The sequence below is a fragment of the Peromyscus leucopus genome, chromosome 3 (assembly GCF_004664715.2).
Source record: "Peromyscus leucopus breed LL Stock chromosome 3, UCI_PerLeu_2.1, whole genome shotgun sequence".
Taxonomy (NCBI): domain Eukaryota; kingdom Metazoa; phylum Chordata; class Mammalia; order Rodentia; family Cricetidae; genus Peromyscus; species Peromyscus leucopus.
The window spans coordinates 120,743,532-120,768,322 of NC_051065.1; the positions used below are offsets into that span (position 1 = coordinate 120,743,532).

The 24,791-nt window shown below is 35.2% G+C and overlaps 1 protein-coding gene across 1 annotated transcript in view; it reads left to right on the top strand.

Annotated features, from left to right (window-relative positions):
* Positions 1–24,791, top strand: part of Cntn6 (contactin 6) — a 354,660-nt gene that overhangs the window by 273,695 nt on the left and 56,174 nt on the right. The window contains 4 exon segments of the mRNA XM_028886665.2: positions 6,810–6,994; positions 11,610–11,746; positions 13,415–13,544; positions 15,261–15,411. Of these exon segments, the coding sequence (XP_028742498.1) occupies positions 6,810–6,994; positions 11,610–11,746; positions 13,415–13,544; positions 15,261–15,411 (603 nt within the window).

Consider the following 24,791-nt stretch of genomic DNA (forward strand, 5'->3'; position numbering starts at 1 on the left):
ATCTTTGGCTAAAATTAATGGGATGCTTACTTGGAAAAAGCATAGCTCTGTGAGAGAATGGGATAGAGAGTCCCCATTTCTGGCACTGCTTATTTAAGAAGCACAAACAGAAAGTGAAGGAAAGGGAAGAAGAAAGGAAGGCCTTGCTTTTATATGTGTGATGGCATTTTAGAAATGTGAGAACCTACATTTATAGGCAAATGGTTTATAAAATAGAAATATAGCAAGAAAGGATATTAACAATGCTCATTGTGAAACACAAGGTGGAAAAATCCCTTATCTAGGATTTATGGGAACATTGGAAGACAAAATCACTTCTGATTGGTTTTCTTTATTATTCAGATTCACATTGCAGATTGAATGCTTTAAAAAATGCATGTAAAGAAGTGGAGGAGGGTTTTAAATGAAAGGGGAATATTTTCATAAGTGACTATCTGTGCAGATAAAGTGATAAGTAACAACATGGGTAGCCTGACTCTTTATAATTCCCATCTAATATTAATCTCCATTGTGAGGACCACTCAATGTCCCAGTAGCTCCAAGGTATTCTCAGGGTGATTAAACGTTAAGTTTGCATTTTAATGGGTAGTGAGATGATTCAGTGTATTTAGGCACCTGCTGCCATGTCTGATGACCTGGCTTCAATTCCCAGGATTCACATGGTAAGAGAATACACTCCTTCAATCTATATGTTTTTTTTTCCTCAAACACATGGGATAGCATATACCCCAACATAATGCACCTACAGCATTGTACATAAAATAAAATGTAAGGATATAATAAAAGGTTAAAGACATTTACTTTGATTAGAGCAAATGAGTGGCCAGTGAATATGGCAGGGCTAGTATTGTCAATGTAATCAAACCAGGTAGAATCTGAAGGAATGACTGATTCTACAGAAGAGTGGAAGAGTCAACTGTGCTTGTAATTGAAAGGGTGGCAACTGAAAAGGATTAGAGGGTGGATCACAATTAATTAGCCTCTGCTGGAAATTCAAGTCAAGGAAAATTGGCAGATAATAATTTAGTAGAAATTATCTGCTTAAACGTGAGTACCATTCTGAACAGGTAATTAGCATTGTTAGAAGCTTCCAGCTGAGGATTTAACTCATATGACATATGGAAGCCACCTGTCACAGTATCTGGTACATAGTAATTACTCAATTAATGATTATTATTAATCTTACTTTTAATGCCAGTTCTTTAAAGACAGTGTATCTTTTATTTGATGAACAGTGTTGAATTTCTTTCCTACCTACAATGGACTCTTGATACTGAGACAGACTTTTGAAAAGGATCTTCAAATTAAAGTATGCCTTCACCTGAATATTTGCACTTGTCAGCAGGGCATGAACATGACCAAGCAGGATCAAGGTTATTGTTTGTTCATTAAGTGGAGAGAAGCACAAAATGTATCTTGAGGCGTGTTGATAGATGACTGCCACCATTTCAATCATGGTGTGGAGGTCTGCAATAAGTTAATGGTGAATTTAAAAATGAATGAGTTTCAGGGGCCTCATTACATGGAACCTTAAACAAAGAGAAAACACACACACACACATACATACACACACACACACACACACACACACACACACACACACACACGAGAGAGAGAGAGAGAGAGAGAGAGAGAGAGAGAGAGAGAGAGAGAGAGAGAGAGACCTAATGGAAGTTGTTACATTTGACATGACAAATCAAATATTCAATTATTTGATTGGATATTAATACTCATTATATGGTATAATGTATATTATACTGTGTATTTAAAACACATGACTTTTGTGATCTTCACAATAAGACTGTGTACTGCGTGTAATTGTTCATTCTCATCCTGTGAATTAATACATGATTCACAAAAAATCCATTGCTTTTCAATATGCCAGAAAATATAGCTAAATGTAGAATTTACATTCCACTCTACATCACATAAACAACACATAACTGTATTAAAATCATTATTATTTGAATAGGATGGTGTATTTTAGAAAAAAACTTACATTAAAACTTTAAATATCACTATTCATGGTTCTGGTTTTGCTGTCCATTATCCATTTGAGAAACTGTAAAAATAACAACATTTTATTTAGTGTCATGAAAAGTCACGGAATAAAATAGAAACTTCAAAAGAATTATTTTTTCCATAATTATCATTTTGTATTTGGTCTCTGATTCTATATCATGTAATATCAGTGCTATCCATGAAGACCATGATATCTGAAAGAATCCACAAATTTATTTAGTAGCTATATAATCTTTCTACTTCAGCAACTACTTTATTAAAATGAAATTTTGAAAAATAAAGGATTATTATTTTTGATGGTCTTGTTGTCATGATGATTGTAAGATACTAGAATATAAAATATTCACAGAGAATTCATAATATCAATATAATTCGATCATGCTGATGAAACTAACATCTTGTTTGAAGAAATGTTTTTAGAGTCTATTTAATCTGGTACTCTTGATTGAGAATCACAAGAAATTGCCCCAAATGGGTCAAAGACAAGAAGAGGATGCACTGACAAACTAAAAGGGCCAATGAAAATGTGGATTTAATGTTTTTTTTTTGTGAGATTTGTGGGTTTGTTACTTGCTTATTTGTATGTTGGTCTAGAAATGTGTGGACAATTTAAATACCTCTCTTCTTGTTAGTCTTGATTTTCATGGATCTTTTTGCTTGTGCATTGCCGAGTAAAAGCTTAAAATTCCATCTCTTTGGGTTGAAAGTTGGAGTTAAACTTTTGTAGGAAGAGATGCCCTTTTCAATAGTTCCCCCCAAATCAATGCTATGTCAGGGAAGGTATCTTTCATTGGCTTGCCCTAGTTGTCACCAGCCTATATTAGGAATACCTGAACAGTGTTCTGTGTCCAAAATTTATACATATAAGTGCCAATTCAATTTAGACCAAATAAAGACAGGAAAGATTTTTATGATTTAAGTTAGGAGAAATTGAAAGAGGGACCTCATACTTGCTAGAAAAGTGCTTAACCATTGAGTTTCATATATATTCCTGCTTTTTTTGACATTGTTTTCAGACAAGGCCTAATTAAAATTTTCGGGCTGTCCTTCAACTCAACTTGTGTCCCAAGTAGGCCTTCCATTCCTGATCCACCTGCTACAGCCTCCTGAGTAGCACGTATAGTAGCCATGTTACACCATATTCAATCAGGACCAATTTACTTAAAGAAAATAAAATTGTAGGCAAAAGATTAACTTTCTCTAGAGATATAGACTCTATGACGCTGATTGTTTTATCTTCAGAATTGAAAATTATTAAATAATAACACCATCTAATTCAGGTTTGGTGACAAACACCTTTATCCTAGAATCCTGGGAAGCACAGGCAGGCAGATCTCTGTGAGTCCAAGTAGCAAGTTCCAGGCCAGCCAGTAAGACCCTGACCCTAAAACACAAAACAACACTAATGGCAATACATAAACAAGGTTATTGGGTCTTAAAACCTTTTCTATTATTGGATGTCTTGAGAAATATTTATTTTCCCAAATATAAGTGAAATAAGAAAAAATAATTGTTTTTGTTCTTTCCTTTTTAATGAGAAAAATATCCCATATCTGCTCAGACTGGTATTTTCCCATATTTCTTGCTTTTGCCTCTTAGATTGGAATAATTTTGATCCTGTAGAACAGTAAGTTCTCAAAATACATTTCCCAGTACATGGCTTTGCACAAGGGTTCTACTGCTTGCTTTTTTATGTCATGGATGGTTAATTTTACAGACTTCCATTTCTGTGCAAATGTAACATCTATATTAGAAACACCATTCTGTGACACACTTAAGGGTTCCTTGTAGTCAGTATTTCACTGAAGCTGCACATGATTAGAATGTAGAGATTCTTCTAGGAGATCTAGTTTGAAAGGATAATTTTCTGAAAGTAACTTGAAGACTTTTTATGAAATACCCATAAGAACAGAAGAAATGGGGCAGAGTAAACAAGGTAGAAGTGTTGACTCAGTACAGAGTGAAGCAACATTCAAAATCTGCTTCAGGTAACTAAATGAGGTCTGCAAATAATTAAGTAATACACCGTACTACCCTGTAGTCACAGACACAGCAGTTGTATCTATACCCAAAATATAGTGAGTAGTATATTAAGAACTCTTCTTAAGGACATGAATGTTTCTACATTCTCAGCTTTCTGTGCAGTTATTATTGGCTAAAACAATTTGGCATCAGCTGAAAAGAAATTGCTATAACTATTGGTGACAAGATACATGAGGATCTGTAGGGCATACTGCTAGAAAGAGTAGGAGTGGAGAACTGATGGACACCTGATGCTTTTCTGCTACACTGCACCTATTGGAAAACTGCATCTGTACAACCTGTCTTTTCTACCATTGGAGAACACTTACTCAATGAAAATCCAATATAGTCGCCGAGTTCTTTGTCCTAGGGAAAGTCAGGATAGTTGGAATTAGTTGAGCTTGTTATGTTTGACACCATAGAGGTGTCACAGAATAGTGGGACCACTGCAAATAGAGATCCAATTTTTGAAATCATAGATATTTAGATTGCAGTGTGAGGTTACGGTAATACAAGTATTTCCAAGAAATTAAAGATAGCATCAGCAGCATAGATAACACCCTACCTCTGCTTGGTAGCTATAAGGAATGTCAATGAAATCTTGTGTATACATTGTAATTAGTACAGTACCTAGTGAAGACTTTATTGCCAGTAAAGTTTAGCCATCTCGTATGAGATTGTAACAATTATGCTTTCTGCCATTTTCCAGGTATTTAAGCATTTAGTACTTGAAAATTTGACATATACCTTCACAATAAATGTGAAGCAGTAAGATATAACTATGAGAAAATAGTTAATATTTGATCATTTATATATGAATGCTTTGGTCTATAAGATTCTTTTGGATAATTTTGTGTGTTTTTGCCATATACCTCAGATTTCCAATTTAAACACATAATAAAGGATGTTTAATGCATACACATCTCAAATTCTCTATCACTAATTTGGTAAACTAATTTTCATGGAAAAAATTACAACACAGGTTATAATGTATGATAAGTGTGGAAAACTCATGGAAAGGAAAAATCAGTAGAGAGGGACATAAATGACATTTGTTTCACAACCACCCAAAGACAACACTACTGTTCTTACATAGATAATGTCTGTATATTTACTATTGAATATCACATGTAGTTTGAAATGTTTCAGACATAGGGAATATCTTTCTATCTAAATACATTCGTTTCCCTGCAGAACGTCATTTTCATTCATTAGGAGCTAAAGAAAATGAGTGATAAGAAAACCAGTAACCTAGGGTGATTGTTTGTGGAATATGCCAATTTACTAAAATGTCAATCTAAAGTTGTGGCAAATGGCATTTTAAAACGATAGAAACTAAAAATGGGGTATTATATAAATTCAAATTATAACTGGAAACTGTATATTAATTTTGAGAAAAAAGATAACTCAAGCATTGGTTTGGGACACGTTTTCTGATCACTGTGTGGAATTCCACAAGTTTACCCTGTACTTGTCTTTGATGTATTCAACAAGACAATCATACTGTTTAGCCAGGAAGAATTCCTAAGGTTTTCCCAGGTTAGTGGCTGTCTTCAAAGCTTCTTGGGAGCCATCACTCATTTTCTACACTATTTTGCTGCTAATAGTCTACAGATCTTTATCTGTCGGCTATGCTGCTAATGATTGGATGGCTCTCCAACATCACTCTTGGTGATTTAAAGGAACCTTACATCTTCCACAAGACTGATAGACTGCCAAAAGACTTACTAATATCATTGTCAGTATAAATTTGAAATACAACTAGAGTAGAGATGTCTGAGTCATCTGAAAAAATCTATATGGGAATGAACCATAGCTTAAAGGTAGAGAATAAGGGAAGCTTGAATAAACCACTGGAGTTTCACTTTACAAATGATGAGTGTTAGTGAATCCTTTCTTCTTGTGACTTCCTATAGCTGTGTATCCATCTGCATACAATGATGTGGCCTCCTCTACTAGGGATTTAGAATTCATAGATTGTTGTTTGAAACTTAATTTCATATCATTTTTCTTATTTTAAATATATTCTTATTAGACTATAATATTAAATTCCTATAAGTAGAAAACCTCTATTTGTAAATATTTTCTAATAGGACACAGAGATAATGTAAATCCATTTTTATTGTATTGTTATATTAATAATATACAAGTTACAAACTTAAGAGGATATGAAGCTTGGGTTTCAAATTTATACAGATTATTTCATATTACCTCAAATCTGTGACAATAAAATTCACCTATCATGAATATTTTAATTCAAAAATGCTAATTTAGCTACAGAAGAAACTATGATTTTAAAATTAGAATATCTAAATATATGTAGACTCTGCTTTAGTCTTAAATGTTAAATTCTCAAAGGAATTTTCCATGATCAGCACATTTCCATTGATTAAATTGTATTACTATCTCTGCATCCTATTTCTTTTGTTTTGATTATTGTAATTTGCAAATATATTTATGTTTACATTCTGATTATAGTATGTTTCTCTGTTAATCTAAAAACAATACAAGGACAGAGGGCATGTGTAGTCTATCAGCAATATGTTTCCTAAAGTTAGCACAATACCTTGTACATGGCAGGTGACTAAGCAGATCTTAAACAGATACCTGAATGAGTGAATGGTGAATGATTGTGTGATCTGAAATCTAATCACACTGTAATAGATTAAACTGTCTTACTTGAGAGTGACTTCCCAGGTTTCTCTTGTTTTATCCTGCTGTATAATGACAACCATCATCTATTCTAATGAAGTGTACCTGTTTAGTCCAGTCCCTGATATTAGTTGGAGGAGGTTGGATGGAAGTCCGATGCCAGGGAAAGTCAAGTACAGCAAATCCCAAGCTATCCTTGAAATCCCCAAGTTTCAACAAGAGGATGAAGGCTTCTATGAGTGCATCGCAGGTAACCTCCGAGGAAGAAACCTTGCAAAGGGTCAACTTGTTTTCTATGGTGAGTAAATAGAATTGCAAAATGTGTGATTTTTTTTTTTACTGTGCTTCAGAGCAAATAGGGTAACATATAGTGTACACATATTATGGGAAAAATTGGAAGACACATTTCCAGTTGGATAATTTGTTTAATGTTTAGCAGGTAGGGATAACTGTCTTTAAAATACAACTTTTTGTATTGATATCTTAGTGGATAAAGTACTTGTGACACAAATACTAGGACCTGAATTCAAATCTCCATCAACCACATAAAAAACCCATACATTGGATTATATACTTGTCATTCCCTGTCTGGGATGATTAAACCATAGTCTTTCTGAGGAGAGTTTGCCAGTTTAGCCAATCAATGTGCTCCAACTTCAGAGAGAATTTCTGTGTCAAAAATAAGGTAGAGCAGGATTAATAAGGATATCCCCTCAACATCCATCTCTGCATTCCAGATGTGTATTATGAACATGCACAAGCATATACATCTGCACATATGCATACAGTATACACAGGGAGACACACAATGGCATAAATTCTAGCACAGTCTATACATAACATTGTTTATTATAGTTGACTGAAGAATGTCAACAATTTCATGTTAACAGCGTTAAAGTTTAAAACACAAGGTATTCATGACTAAAATACATTTCCCATAGAATATTCAGAAGTAGCCTACGGCAATCATCATTAATATTCTGAATAGGCTTTACAAACAAAAAGGCAAATTGAATAGAAAAATAGACTGAATGGTGGAATGCACTGCATTGCTTCTCCTTTTTCAGTACTTAGCTGCTCATATGAATATGACAGAATACTCAGTTCATTTCCTCATGATACACCTTTGCCATAGTTTCTAGAATATCATTTGAGCTAAAGATACTTTATGATACAATAAATGTATATATTATCCAAATATTATCTTATGTCTTATTTCATCCAGACCAAAATAACATCTCTTTTTATTATTTTAATTGTATGTGTTTTTTTCTAATGTGCACCACATTCATGCCTGTAGCCTAGGATAACAAAAGAAAGTGTCTGATTCCCAACTGTCACATAGGTGTTGGGACTCAAGCATGGACCTTCTAGAAGAGCAGCCAGTACTCTTAACTGCTGAGTCATCTCTCCAGCATGACTAAACCTATTAAAAAAATGAAGGAATTATCAAACTATTTGGTATTTCTAAGATATAGAACTCCTAAAAACTATATTGTTCATAACAAAAATATTTTCTCCATATCCTGATACCATCACTGATAAAGTTATTAAAAATAATGTTTGGATAATCTGAAAAGTTTAATATAATTATCCCTTAGCAGTAATAACTGAATATCTTATGAGGAGAATATATGTGCCTTTGGATATGTTACTTTCCATTTCATTTAGAATTTCCTATTTTAACCTGAAGTGAAAGTTGTTTCTTATAAATAGAATATAATTTCCTTTTTATTATTGTTCTACAATTTTATTGATGCTTGCCAAGAAAAGTAATTTGATTTTTCAGTAGTAGTTATTTCTTAAAGGACATTTTTGTCAGTCAGTATCTTTGGCAATGAATTAGTAGAGGAACAACTGATAGTTTTACCACACTAAAAATAATAAAGGTTTTGGCTCAGTTTTGATAAAAATATTTCATTTTTTAGATGATAAAAAAAGCTACAGCAAGTGATGATCGGAATACAATTATCTATAGACTGAATTGACAATAAACTACTTTATTCTATATATCTTTCAAGACCTGGAATTTTAAAAATGTTAACTCATAATGTCTAGAATAATCTTAGGCTTAAATAATTTTCAGTGATGTTACAGTTTGGACATTTCAGATTAGTTTAGCAAGATCTCACAGATATTGATATTAAAATTCAAGGTCAAAACTGTGAAGAATCATCTAAACTTGAACTCTTCTAACTCTACCATAGTTTTTAACACAATGATCCAAGTCCATCTCACTCGTCAGCTTTCAGTGGTTACTAAGATTCCCTTTGGAAGAAAAATAAACAACCGATGAATTAGATAATAATTATGCATCATAGCCACATATTAATTTATGTAACACAAAATGAAGAAAAATCATCTTATCCCAGACCTGAATAATACTTGAAAATCAAGACAAAGTTTCCATTTTATTATATTGATAAGTTTAAGCTACAACTCAAGAATAGTGTCATTGTATATCCTTCTATATTTTGCATTTTAACCTCTGAATTTAACCTTAATGTATTTTACGATAATTACAGAGAATATAATGCATTTAAAAGAGTTAGTTGGAGTTATAGTAGGGGAGAAATAACTAAAACTCAAGCTTGTATGGTAAACCCATTTTTTTTTTTACCTTATTTCTTACATAGACAAAGCATTTAAGACAACTTTCTTATTAAAATGCTGGGGATCCAATAAATATGCACATTAAATAAATGAATATGTTTTAATGTTGTGATTATTACATTAAGCAATATGTATGTATGTATGTATGCATGCAAGCGTGTGCTTTGTATGTATGTGTACAGTATATTGAGGCTTGAGAAAAAGTTTATATTTAAGAGAATGTATGGCTGTTGCAGAGGACCTGGTTTTAATTTCTAGAACCTATATCAGGCAGGTAACAAGAGTCAGTCTGCAACTCCAGCTCCAGGTGAATCTGGCACCTTTGGCCACTGCAGGACATGCACATTCCCCCAGACAGACAGACAGACAGACTAACATCATCATCATCATCATCTAAATATACATATAATGTATTTTATGTATAATTTAAAATGAAAGTGATAAATCTTTCAAACTTAGATCTTAAACTTAAAAGCTCTGAAGTCATACAAAAATGCAATTTTTCTTGGGTCAAACATATTTTCACATAAATATTTACAAACTGCTTAAGCACACAGAAAGAAGGTTCAGTTTTTGCCAGTGCACTGGGTTCTCATAAACCTTGATGTGGTTTGTTTCTCAAGGCTTCAAAGGATATGTTCTAAAATTGGAAATAGATCTGGCTTCCATAGGAGATAATCATAGGTTGAGCCTCACAACCCAGGGATACCATGACTCCTTCTCTTTGGTGACCAGCTTCCTAGAGAGCCTTAATGAAGGCATGTATCACAGTAGAGAAGCCTGGAGTCAGCCACACAGGTTTTGTGGTATATAACACTTCAACTCCATATGGCCCCATTTCTTCCTGTACTTGCTGTAGTGAGTGCTGCACATTATGTTACAAGGCTAGGTTGAAAGAGTCTGGTATCAGGTGCATGCTAAGTACCTCATTTTATGGTCCCACTTTTTTATTTTATTTTATTTTGCTTCTTCAGCAGCCTACTCAGTACTACTGCATCCATAGACAGGGCATGCAGCAGTTTATTCTTAGATGACTATAGGCAGGAACCAAGGAATACTTGTCTCCATGCCTCTCTTGCTTTCCTTAGGTAGATAGCTCATGAAGATACATTAGAAGTGTGTTTAAAATAAAATAGCCCTTGTTGTTGGCTCAGTCAATAACTCCTTTTTTATTGACTTTGTTTCTGTGCAAGCTGAAGAATCTTATCCTCAGACTTCTCCCTTGTAGTAGCACTCACCAAAAGGCAGCGTTTTCCTCTGTTCAATGATTATAATTTGGCTGCTGAATTTTCAAAGTATCTTAAAAGGCTTAGCTGACATCTCTGCAAACATCTAGAGGCATCGGACCCTGCAAAAGCCCAAGTTACAGGCAGTTGTGAGCTCATGGTGTGGGTTCTGGGAATCCTAAACCAAATTAAATGCAGAAGTGTCAAACGTCTATGTAGGTAGACTTTTCCACAGATTCCAAGGAAAAGCAGGAACTCCACATTCCACAGGGATACAAGGAGAGCACTAAAGGAGATAAGAGACCAGCAACTGTGCGCAGGTTTCAAGTACCCATAACATAATGAATATCCACATTAATACATTTAATTTACATCCCAGCTTTCTTCTTGAATGACAGTAAGACTAACAACTCCTTCCTTTCGAATTTGATGCACCAGTTGCTTTTTCCTTACCACTGTGCAGTGCTTTCTTAGATTAGACTATGAAGTGTGCAAAACTCCATGTGTTGATTTCAAGTTAAATATCTCACTCTACTACAACTCCCACAGTCTGCATTCCTCCTCAAGAGCCCAGAGGATATTGGATTATGTTATTTAAAAATGGAGGCTCCCATTTATGTTTTGTCAAGATATTGGGTTGGATTATTTCTGGTTTACATATATTTACTTTTTTGTTAGATTTAAATATATAGAGAAAATTTGCCCTCAAAGTGTTTAGATTTAGTCTTTACATCTTAATTGACTTATATGCTATGATTTAGCATGGCAATATTCTTTAGCTGTCTTCTGAATTTTGACCTTTACTCAGAATTTACAAGTTGCTGTACAGGTGCAGCAAAATGACAGACAGCAACCTTTAGCTTGAGCCAAATACGGGGTGATAATTGTGATGGTTGCCCCTGCTAGACTCTGGCAGTTGGCCCCTCCCGTCCTGTCCTCCTCCCATACCTCACATCTGGGATGGCAGTTCATCTGGATCAAGTTAATCCCCTCATCACTAAGAACGTGAAACATACTGCATTACCTTGATTGGACTGCCAACAAGATATTATTGATCTGCTTTTTTTTTTAAAGCCCCTCCAGAATGGGAACAGAAAATCCAAAATACATACCTTTCAATCTATGACAGCTTGTTTTGGGAATGCAAAGCTAGTGGAAAGCCAAATCCTTGGTACACATGGCTAAAGAATGGTGAACGCCTCAACCCGGAGGTAAGGAAATATATGTTAGAAATTCCTTCCCTTACAAGTACATTTAGGCCAAATAATAGTCATTCTCAGTAGTAGCTCGTGTCTTTGGACTATTCAGTGTACTCTAGGGAAGGAAACTTTACATTTATGTAATCCTTAAACAAACTCAAAGGAAGAAAAGAGGGTTGGGATTAAAAACTTGGACAGAGTCATACTAACAGTGATGAATCCACATTCAGATGTCATTAGCACATGTTCAGGTAGCAGTAACTGGATTCAGTGGGAAAATTAAAAAAGAAAAGGGAAGAAGAAGAAAAGAAAGAGAAAAAAGAAAGAAGAGAATGTGAAGTTGGGAAGGGATTTTGGTGATGGATATAGGGGGAGGTGCAGTGGGGAACTATGGGGCATAATCAAAAGACTATGAAATGGATGAGTTATCAAGGATAAATAAAATATTCTAAACAGTAACAAATTAAAAAGATTGCATCATCAGCAAAGCTAACATTTGATGTGCTCTCCTGTGGATCAGGTCTCAAACTCTTTTTTTTTCTGTACATTGCTTTATCTTCAAGATAATGTAGGAGAGATAGATAGTGATCATTACTTTAGATATATGAAGAGATGTATTCCACAAAGGCTGAAACACTTGTCCAATATGGTATAGCAGCTACTAAAGTTAAAATTGACTTTCAGAACAGTCCCTGTGGGTACCATCCAGATGAGGAACACAGAGAAGGGAAACTATTTTCCAAAGTTACAGAGCAGTGAGTAAACGATATAGCGTGCTGAATTTTGTCTCATAGAAGGACTCAGACTCTGAGTTGATACCCACTCTCCTGCTTCTAGGAAATATGATGACTGTCCCTACTCCCATAAAGAAGATCTGAGTTTTTGTACACATTTTAAATATAAACATGTTTTCTCTTAGAATGTCTATCCCCTGAGAGAACTTTTCCCCTATCAAATATTTTCTAAATAATTGTGTTAATGTTGCATTTTATTTTGCACATGTAGCCATAGTCAGAGAATATGTTATTTGGAAGGAAAAACAATGTTTGTTGTGTCTTTGGTTCAGTGTAACGTTTTTCCAGGGTACCTTTGGAATGCTTTCTCTTTTTCTTTGTTTTCTCTAACCTACTTATATTATCCTTAGAGAACAGTAGCAGATTCACTGAAATGTTTAGTTTAGGCTAGATTTTTATTATTAACTACTTTACTTTCTGCACACAAAATCATAATTCAGTACCCTAAACAACTCCTTGTAGCAGATGTTTGATGCTGACTCAGATGGTTTTTAGAGGAGGTTATAGAAAGAAAGGCTGTGGCTTCTCTAACTTAGAACTTATGCAACACATTGTAAAGTCATCACATTCCAGGACATTCCGTGGAACTTTCTAAATTATTTTGAATATCATAGAACAGGCAATTCCATATATTCTGTTCAGAGAATGCCAGTTTTCAAAGAAAGGATATAGCACAGATTATTCCAGCCACCCCCCAAATTATTCCACAAAAAATTATACTTTGAACATTTTTTTAACTTTAGAAAGCCACTCAGGATCTTGCAGGGAAAGTTGTCAGTGATAGGCTCAAATGTTCATTAATATATTTTGTTCATGAGAATGCTTACATTAACAATGAAACAGTTTTTATATTAATGCAAAACATCTTTTGATGGCTATTCCTTAGGAGAGAATTCAGATTGATAATGGGACTCTTATCATCACCATGCTGAATGTGTCGGATTCCGGGATCTACCAATGTGCTGCAGAAAATAAATATCAGACAATTTATGCAAATGCAGAATTGAGAGTGTTAGGTGAGTTATTCATTTATAACCAAGAAATTTGAAATGAAACCTTTACATGCTATTATTCATACATCATCTGACCTGATTTTTTTCCCTGTGAACGAGAAGTTACTTTCCCTAGAACCAATGAGAAATATCTCAATTAGCTTTTTATAACATGAAAGGTTTTAATTATTTTTCTAGTTTAGCAATCCATTAAGATCCCATCATTAGTTGTGTGCCAAATTCAGTATGGTTTTAATCAACTAACTAGATTCTAGCGGGTGGTCTTGAATACAAAACAATGAGATCCAAAGGAATATTTTCAGCTACAAATATGAGCATGAGAATTATTTTCAACCACAGGGGCATAAAAAAAGCAAGTGACAATTTATAGAGACTTAAGACATGGTGACCTGCTTTATCTCCATTAAGGTGTGCACTGGCTGTCAAGTATGACACTGCAGCTGGGCTGTTATACTGAGAACCATTTCCTGCAGATGTGTAGATGTGTGGGTTCAAGACGGCTGTTGGAGCTGCAGGCGTCAAGTTCATATTCAGGGCAGAAGTAAAGGGAGAAGACAGATCCTCCCATATCTGCCCCTTATTTTAAAAAGAACACTTCCTTAAGCTTCCCTTCATTTATTTAACTAGAATTCTTGTCATATTGTCATGCAGATACTGAAGTAAGTGCAGAATAAGGAAAACGGTTCCTTAGGGTGGAAAGTATTAAGGTTGGAACAGTGTGAGATTAGTACCACATGAAATTCAAGCAATGGTGTCTCCTGCAATAAATGAGTGTGATGTATTTTTACCCAAGAGTTGATTAGTGATAGGAAGAATGGCAGAAACAAGAAGAATGAAGTAAGAGATCAAATATAATAGGCCTTTGGATGCCAGGTATCCTATTCATTCTTTAATCAGTACTATTTCACTGAACATTTATTATATCCCAGGATCCAAGAATAAAAATACTCAAGTGAGAGTGGCCTTTACTGAACTTACAATTTAACTGAGAAAATAGCCACATTTAAAAGTTGGCTATCCGTATGGTCAAGAACTGAACTGTTGTTGTCCAAACACAAGGCAAGCCAAATAGACACTTAATTGAGAACACTCTTTGCAATCTGGGACACAAAGGCAAGTTGCATAGGCCAGATGAAGGCAGAGAAGCAATCCCTGAAAAAGCCAATAAGTCAGATAGCCTGACATATCTGGAAACTTCAGTTCATTTGGACTTTAGAAATTGAGATTAGATACACAGATCCAACTTGTAGGATCAGGGAAGGCTTGGGTGCTTCCCAAGTCTCCTGCTTGTTCTCTTTTCAGTGAACTATTATTTATCCAACTGGGTAGACTGAGACTAACAAATGTGAGGTTTTTAAATTGCGCTTAGCTGATCTACCTCTGTTGAAGACAGATTATTATTTCCCCACCTTAAATATTCTAGAAGAAATTGGACACAGTGATAAAATACCTGTGATTTGCCTCAGGGACGTAAACCATGTACAAACATATGTATATACATGTTTTTATCCGTGTGTGTATATGTTGTGTGACTGTGTATGTGTGTGCAAGTGTGTATGTGTGAGTCTGTGTATGCTTAAATTGACCTTAAGACAACTTGAGTTATATTACCTTTAATTTTGAATAAAATGTTAAATTTTATACAGTATATTTGTTTAATCTTGTTACTGCATGTTAATTGAGTGATTTAATGATTCATTTTTTAATTTTGTTTTCTAGCCTCAGCTCCAGATTTCTCAAAAAAACCCATTAAAAAAATTTCAGTTGTTCAAGTAGGTGGTGACATTTCAATTGAATGCAAACCAAATGCCTTCCCTAAAGCATCGATTTCTTGGAAAAGAGGAACAGAGAACCTAAGGCAAAGTAAAAGGTAAAACATCCTTACTTTATAAGTCAATTTTGTGTCTTATAATGTACCATCCCCCAAACCCTGCTTTTTCTTCTGTGATGAACCTTTAGTGGAATACCCCGAGATGCCAACAATTTCACATCCTATATAAACATAAATAACTATAAAGCTAAAGCCTGTTTGTGTAATTTGGCTGCAATATTTTCATTGCACACACTTATAAGAGAGTTATATTTTTTAAATCCTTTAAGACCTTTTTCTATATTCAGTTTGAAGGCTTTTCCTGACCCAGCCTGCTGAGAAATCAGTGAGAACATTATACAAAGGCAAGAGACACTCCTATGCACACACCTGGTGATATGGTTTTTAAATAGTCACACAGGTGTTCACCCCATGACTAAATGAATTCACCACATGAAAAAAAAATGTGGAGAGTTTTCCTGTCGAGAAGCCAGAGAGGTTTCCTTCCAGAATGGTTGCAGGTGAGAAATCTGAAGTCATCACTTGAATGTTTTCTAGGACAGTGCAGTAGAACAGAAAGAATACTTACTTTTTTTTCAAACATATAACACATTTTATTACATTGCTGTATAGATCCTTGTGTATAGAAAGGATGGTCAGACTGAAATTGGCATCTCTATTTGAATGCCCTCTCTGTGTGACTGACTGAGTCCTGTTAAGAATGGACCATTGTACATATACGGGTTCACAGAGCTTTTTTAACATCATATGTAGCAGTGACCCTCATCTGGCAAGACAGGGCACATGAAAGAAAGAAGTAAAATGTAATGAAAATGAATGAAACACAGCCAAGGGGATGAATGACTGAGAAATAATATAAGCCTTATTTGGGGCAGGGGCTACAGAAGAGGTCTCTGTAATTCAGAACCTGATGTCTGCTTTCAAAATCAGTCAGATACAGGACAGAAAGGCATAGGTAAATTTGAAAGGTTTCCTGTGTTGTCCACAGTTGGATATTGGTAGGGGTTAGCAGTAAGTAGTCAGTTAAAGAATGTCAGGTGACAGGTAAATAACTTTATTGAATGGCCTTTACTTGAGGTCCCCAGGGCAGGGAAGGCAAAAACCAGAATGAGAACACTAGTTTGGAAAGATGATTACTTTAGTTAAGGGAATTGTCACAACTTAGCCAAAATGGATGAGTCTTTACCAAATAGCGGGGCCTAGGCCAAGTATGGCAATGGATAGTTTTAGAGAAAAGGACCCAAAAGACTGGTGTGTGAGCTGTCACTTCACATTAAAACTCACAACTTGATTTCAGACAAGTCTTGCTTCCTGCAAAAGTAGATTCACTGTGTAACATACCCAATATTGCAGGAAAAACTAGAAATATGGATTTTTTGGTAAAGAACCTCTGAAGCTATAGGAAAAAACCTCCATAGACTAGATGTGAGGACCCTGATTTGATATTAGCAGTCCTAGTGTTGCCCTTGTATCCAAGGAAGAGAATAAAACGAAAAACAAAAAAAATCAGATTAGCATTGGTACTGATGGCTTCCTGCCTCTCTCTGCCATCCTATAGACATCTCCAAATGTCTGGTCAAGTGTTTGAGAGGAAGCATCCTAGTGCCTTTGTCCATTCCTTAGCTTTGCCTTTATAAAAAGTTTTCATATCCCTCGTTTAAAGACTTCCTAAAATAGAAATCCCCTTAAATTTTGAATGAATGAGTCAGAATAGATGGATGAGTAGGGTATTAGAGTCTTTGAGAGAGGCTTTACTTAGGGAAATGCCTCAAGGCAAAGGGACAGGTGTGTCAGCATAAGGGAATAGGAAGGTGAAGGGAACCTGCTGCCAGAGCCCAGACTGGTCCCTTCTGGGAGGTTACTAGCAGGTGTTCTCTGCTGAACATCATACAGTTGCTTTCCATGTATTTTATCTTTCATCCCTAAAATTGAATCAAACTTTAAACATATTGATGTGGAAGAATATTCCAAATATCACATGCCATCATACAGTGGAGCTAGACGGTATGTATACTCTAGTACAATGATCAACTCTGCTGTGTTGGATGAAGTGGTTCTGAAGTGTGAACCCAAAGAGCAGGAGGAGATGCCAGTGACCTTTACATGACCTTAACATGCTCAAACACAAGGTGTGTGAAGAAGATAAGGAGGAGCAGCTGAGAAACTGTGAGAAAATTGGGGGAGGGGATCAAGGTGAAAGAAAATCCAGAAAGCATAGGGAATATTACATTTTCAGACATTTGTTTTTGTTTTTATTTCATTTGCCCCAGATAGAATTAGTGTCAGATTCAGAGCAGTTACTAATGGCCATAGCATATTCAAGCTCACCTTACTGTGATGAAAGGAATGGTCCTGTGGCCTCTTAACCTACAGAGAGTCTTCATAATAACATCTTCTGCTAGTTTGGGGATTTCATTACACATTTAACAATAGAAAGCAAACAAATTAAGTTCTGAATGTGCATTCTAAAAAACTGAAGAAATAATTGAACCCTAGCATGATGTAGTAATTACAGGCATCTGTGGCTACCTAATATGGTGAGTATTAAACAGTAATTTGTAAAGGGCATGAGGCTAGCTACATGAGACATCATATCTCTGCAGGCTTACTGCCCTGTTTCCTCATCTATTGCCTTCTGTCCTCACTGGTTTTATTAAGTGTGTGACTTCAAGCTGCTTACTGGGTAATGTAGCATCTATGGTTGTAGCAGTATGTTTTTTTTTTTTGTTTTTTTTTTTTTTTTTTTTTTTTTTTTGGTTGAGACCACTAGCCAGCAAGTTATGACATGGAGACTTATTATTAATTATGAAAGCTTAGCCATAAGGTTAGGCTTGTCCAACTAGCTCTTATAACTTAAAAGCTGCTTTTATTAATCTACATTCTTCCACATAGCTCAGCTACCTCTGCTTTGTACCCTGTCTCCTAGGGGTCTGGATTGTAATGCATATGCCTAGGTTCCTCCTCCTCTTCCTCTCTCTCCTCAGAAATTCCACCTATCCTCTCCTGCCTCACTATTGGTCATTCAGCTCTTTATTACACCAGTCACAGCAATGCGTCTTCAAACAGTATACAAATATATCACAACATTTCCCCCTTTTGTTTCTAAATAAAAAGGAAAGCTTTTAACTCTAACATAGTAAAACTATATACAATAAGAGCAATTATCAAGTAAGAATTACACTCACTATATTCAGTCCAGTTGTATTTGGCAAATTTGGAGAAAGTATTGTACTATTTATCTTATCTTAGTGAGTCCAAAGTTTTATACCAAAACCACTTTTTATCATAACTTGTATTACCGTCTTGAAACTATCTTTATAGATCTTAAAATACCTTTTTGATAAACAACTTAAGATTTTGCTTATCCACCTTATAAACTTTACATCTCTTATGTAAGTTTCTTTTCTGACTTTGGTAACAAGGAAAACTGCAAATATAACTATCTAGTTTTCATCCCCATCAAAAAACCCATTAAAGAGAAGAATATAATAGTACCTGAGTAAACAGGAAGTTCAGAGCAAAAAATTTCCAAAACTATAGAAATGACAGAGATAGCTGGCTGCCTGGACAGTCACCAATGTTCCTCTGCAAAGTTGGTGCATCCATCTTTGGCCTATAGGCCTAGAATATCTGACAGACTTTTATGTGAAGCAGGAATTTTGAAAAACTACTTACCTTGTCTTGGCAAAGTTTGTCAGTCCCTGTTTTTGTGTCTTGCTCCTCTAATTTGGGCCGCATATTGTCAACAATCGAGGCAAGGGTACTTTTGTGCCCAGATGGCTAGTTTAGTCACATTGAAAGCAAACTCCATATGGAGGTTCTTTGATGCCCATCATCCCTTTTCGAAGTAAATTGGTGCTGCCAAGAGCAGACATGTTTCACTCCCATGAGAAGTCTTATGCTATTAAAACATCTTAAATGCCATATTCTGTAGGTCTCTGAAGTGTTTGAAGACCATCTGTCTATCTAAAATATTTCTCTGTTTGACCTTAAAAACATACCTACATGACTACAAGTTTGATTATTATAGATGACTAACTACTAACCTACATTTCTTAATTTAACTAAACAGTTTGTAATAATAGTCTTTAAGGACTAGAACTTTAAATCACATTTTAAATGAGCTGCATAGGTACAATACCTTAAACAAGAGTGGAAACATACATACACTATTCATAACAAAATAATTTTATATCAATATAAAAAGATCATACCAATGTAAAATATTTGAGACTAATAGTTGTTTTTTAGTTTAAACACAGATTCAATAATCTACCATTTTGTCCTATCATTTTTATATCACCCCCCTCCAGTTTCTTTTCAGAAAGAGATCCTAGAATCCAATCTCTTTTGTTTAGTTTCTTTTTTCTGACCATGACCAGTAGCAACATGAAACTAATCCCTACTAAACAATGACACACATCCACTGAATGACCAGAAACCACCCACCTCACATTACGAATGTGAGCATCATGTTCTCTAGATTGCTCCCTGTTGTCTGGGGGCAGTGACATTTTTAAAGGATCCTGAAAAAATGGGGATCAAGTCCTGGGAGAGGTAGCTGTATTATTTTTTGTTTAGTCCCTTGTGTGATAAGAAACTGTAGAGCTTGTCAGAAGTCCTGGCTTGAGTAGTCTGTGAGGCTGGGCCATCTCAACTAGCAGCTTTGAAGTTGTTCTGGATATAGAATTTTGAGAAAACTGCAACAGAGTCATTCTGAGAGGCTGGATCCCCTGTGCTTCTTGTTTTCATGGGTGTTTGGTCCTTTTGTCCTGAAGACACATAAACTTTTAAAGGAAATATACATATCTGCATTAACATAAGTATCAAATGTACAGTGTGTACAAGTCAGCTAAACATGATTTTCTGTTTTATGTTTGATCATGTAAAAGGCATCTGTCGACTTTTTCAGTCAATTTTGGTTGTAAAACGAAACTGTAATATGTATCTCCATCCATGGGATATATGGAGAGTAGGGGTCAGCTGATCATTTCTCCATTGCTCTGTGGAACTTTCAGGTTTAACTCCAGTATCTGACTCCTGAGATTTTATTAATAATAGAATAATTTAGATAATTACTACATATGATGCCGTTTATATTGGCTTTAATGACTTTCTTGTAGTCTGGTCAAAAGGACTTCCAAATAATTTGAAGGCTAAAAAATGCAAAATACAATATTATAGAAAGAAAAAAAGGAAATTGTAGGATAGGGGAATGGAAAAAAAGAAGAAGGTAAAGGAAATAAATTGGAAGGTTAGGAAACATTAGGATTACTGTTATCATGTATATCTTAGAAGTTGAGTTGACTACCCTAAAATGTTTTGCTTTGAGTATACATTTGAGACATTTCTCTACCATAGGCCTCCTTATGTAAAAAGAATTGAAAGGATAACACAATTTAAAATAACAAATTCTGATGCTGTCTTTAACTCATCAGTTATAAGATACATTCTTTCTTTTAAACTGTAGCCTGACCATGAGATGGGTACTGAATAATTTTCCATAATCAGAACTTACTTTTTTCAACTACTGTTGTTAGACACGGGCCAAATCCTATTAAAGTAATTGTATTTAACTTGAAAATGGCTACCATAATGGAAGACAATTTCAAGAAAGGAAAGTATTAAAGTGCTAAACATCGACATAAATTATTGTTTTTTTTTCTTGAGACATGGTTTCTCTGTATAGCCTTGGCCATCCTGGAACTGAACTGTCCTTGAACTCACAAAGATCCATCTGCCTGTGTCTCCTGAGTGCTGGGATTAAAGGCATGCACCACACAGTGGGCTCACAAATTAGTTATTATTAAATCTAGAATATAAAAATTAAGATTATTGGAGTCGCTACGTCTCTGTATCTGTATGTGTGCATGTGTGTGTGTGTCTCTCTGTGTGTGTGTGTGTGTGTGTGTGTGAGTGTGTGTATGTGTGTGTGTGTATGTGTGTGTGTAGTTTTTCCAGGCAATTGGAATCAAGTTTTCTAAGAGCCAGCAACAGAATTTTGGACATAATGAATGGTCACAAATTATTTTTAAATTAGATTTAAATAGCCAAGGATAATTGTGCAAGAAGACAGACAGTTGAATAGTCTGAATTAAAGGGGAATGACAGATAATTGAGCCCATTTTTCAAATTGTATAAGGCCACATCCAGAACTTAAACAAGTCACACAGAGTCCCTGTGCATGTTTTTAATGTCATGCCAAGGTCATCATTTCATTTAAATAGAATATATATATATACATATATATATACATATACATATATGTATATATATTCACACACACACCACACACACACATTAGACTTCTCATATCTCTGGTAGTAAATGACTCCCTTGTATGCATGGAAAGAATGAAAGAGAAATGTAGAAAACTAGTTGAAATTTTCAGTGATTCTAAATAGAAGCTTTTCATTTCTTGACTTTGGGAGGGTCTCTATGGGAAAACAGACCCTTTTAGTTTCTGGTATTAAAGTTCTATATGGCAATGTCTTCTTTGAAATTTCATTATCACTAACTCCTACTACCAATAAAGTGTAACTACCTGAAGGTGGTTGAGAGAGATTTAAAGAAGCCTATTCAAAGTTATCAAAGTGTATTGCCTAGTTATAAAAAATGGTGGCGATATATGTGTTTGGACAATTTTTTCCTCTTTCATGAATCAGGAGTTTCCATCACAGACCCAGTAGGTGATGAAATTTACTTAGGGAGCCAAGTTCTGTGCTTCTGTATCAAGGCTGTTTCCTTTCTGCTACAAAAGAAGAATTTTCTGAACCTTCCTTTGTTTGAAGTCATGTTGACAAGTGCTTTAATATATTAAAACATTAACTCAATTCAAACAACAGTTGTTTTATGGCTAACATGTTTCTTATTAGCTTATGCACCATCATCAAAGTCTACTAATTTAAGACTTCTGTCTCAGCTGTAATAGTCCATGAACATGGAAAATCCTGAAGGGAGAAAATTTCCCTTCCTCTGAACATGGGTTATTGTCATTAAAGAGTCCAAATGTGCTTGATGTTTTGTGGGGAATGAATGGTAACACCATGTCTGTCTCATTCTGTTTAGTGATACCAAGGATTTAATAACAATGTATAAATTTGACAGAAAAGAAAGCATGCATTGAAAAGAGTTTAGCACCAAACATCAAATAGCATGGGTTCTGGTCACACTCTTTGAAGAGTATTATGGCTCTGAGTAAAACCACCAGGCTACTGTTTCTTCTTTTTGGGTCACGATAGTAATTAAATGTTGATTATTGCTTATTACATCCACATAATGACTGCCTTTCTGGAGATTGTGGTCAAAAATCAACAGAAAAGAGTACTTGGCTAGTTGAAATGGTAAGTTCTTTGTTGACTGCATAATCATATATGTCTTAATGACTTACTCAGGTGGAGAAGTGACTAAGCTAAAGACAATTGTGTCTATGAATTATCAAACAACTCAGCTGATCTGTTTGGTGGGAATTCAGAGAGTTTAAGGAGAACTCTGAAACTAGTGGGAAAGCCATCAAAGACTTTGACTCTCATACTTTCATTCAACATGTCAGTTTGAACAATCAACACAAGCTAGAACATAACATATTCAGTATTTATTTTATATCCTTCAACCAGTGCAAATTAAACTTGATTTTTTTTAGAGGTTGTACATTATATCAGCTACATTTCTTTTGTAGTGAAAAAACACTATGGCCCAAAGCAACATGGGGAATAGTTTATTTCGGCTTATATATCCAGAGGGAAGTCCAAAATGATGGGCAAGGCATGGCAGCAGGGTCAGGCGCACAAAGCTGAGCAATCATATCTTCCATCACAAACAGGAGGCAGAGAGAGGGACCTGGAAATCAGGCAAGACTATGTAGTTTTAAATGCCTACAGTGCCACACTTCCTGTCTATCGCAGGTGTCCACCACCTAAAGTTCAATAACCTACCTCTGAACAGCACCACCAACTAGGGACCAAGTGTTCAAAGAGCTAAGCTTATAGGGTATATTTGTCATTCATGCTACTACATGCAGCCAAACTAAGACTTCAAATATTAATCAAACCATAATCTGCTCATTTGTTAATTCTTCATAAATTTTGTAAATATTCATTGAACACTCTTCTACTACTATACTGTACTGTACTCTGGGGCTAAAGTGTTAAATTGGGTAACTGCAAGTATATAACACTCTCTTCACCTTTCTTAAGGAATAGTTTTTCCTTAAAGTTATTTAGAGTCAAAAACTTTGGTTCAGGCCTCAATTTTACTTCTCATTTATTTGATAGCTTCTAGCAAGTCCTTTAGTTTTTCTGGTTCTCAGTTGAACCATTTTAGAGAAAATAGTGCTTCTTTCTCACAGAGGGGTGTCTGATATACAAATGGCACAGCCTATGTAGAAGGACACGAAGTCTCCATGTGTTCTAACATGTCTGTATGTACTTCTAGAAGTCATTTTGACCTCCGTGCAGCTCATTCTATGCATCCTTACATCAATCAGACAGAACAGCAACCAAAACTTCACCTTAGGAGGTCAAGGTAAATGCTGATGAAGCTCTTGTCTTCAAGGCATTCTCAGGCAACTGAAGGAATTAATCCCACATCTTCTGAATTTGATTAATCACTTCTTTTCCTTACAGATCTACTTAGCCAGTGACCTGACAGAAATCAAAAGCCCTAAATGCTTCTCCTTTATTCCTAGTAAGTGCTGGCTACCTATTCAGAGACTGTGTTGTGAATTTAATAGGAAATGTTAGCTTACTGAACAGACAGTAAAACAGTGTGCCCTGCTAGGCAACATTAAACATTGCAAATCACTGATCCTTAGTGGTAGTAGACCTAGGAGCTCCAAACTACAGAAACAAAGAGGAACAGAGCATTAAATTTGTCCTATCATTGGAAAAACCACAATGGAATCCATAAGTAATTCAGTGAATTTCTACCTCATTTCCAAAAACATAAAAATAAAATAAAACGTACATGTAGCCAGGAAAATATTCAATGATTGTAAAAATACTCATTTAAGGAAACTCTTATTTGCGAAGCCATGTATCTGGTGTCTTATATATCTCAAAACAACATGTTTCCATGTAGTGATATATATAACTGAAGATCAGTGTTCTCACAGAGTTCACTGACTGGAGTCATTTTACCTCAAGTAATTTCAAACATTCCATAAAAAGAAACTTAAGCATTTGCAGTCATGTTCCCTAGAAAGGAGAAATTCTATCCCGTGGCAGTTGGTCTCAGAATGATATCATTTTTCACAGGCTCAAAACAAGAAAACATCAGTTCTTCTGACACGATTTCCATCTCTTTCACTTACTTATTTAAACTCTATGTTTATGAACAAACCTCATTGAGTCACAGATTCTCTGTGCATTGCCTTTCCTGATGTACCACTGTTGGCAGAAGTTTCTGTCCTGCCAGCAACT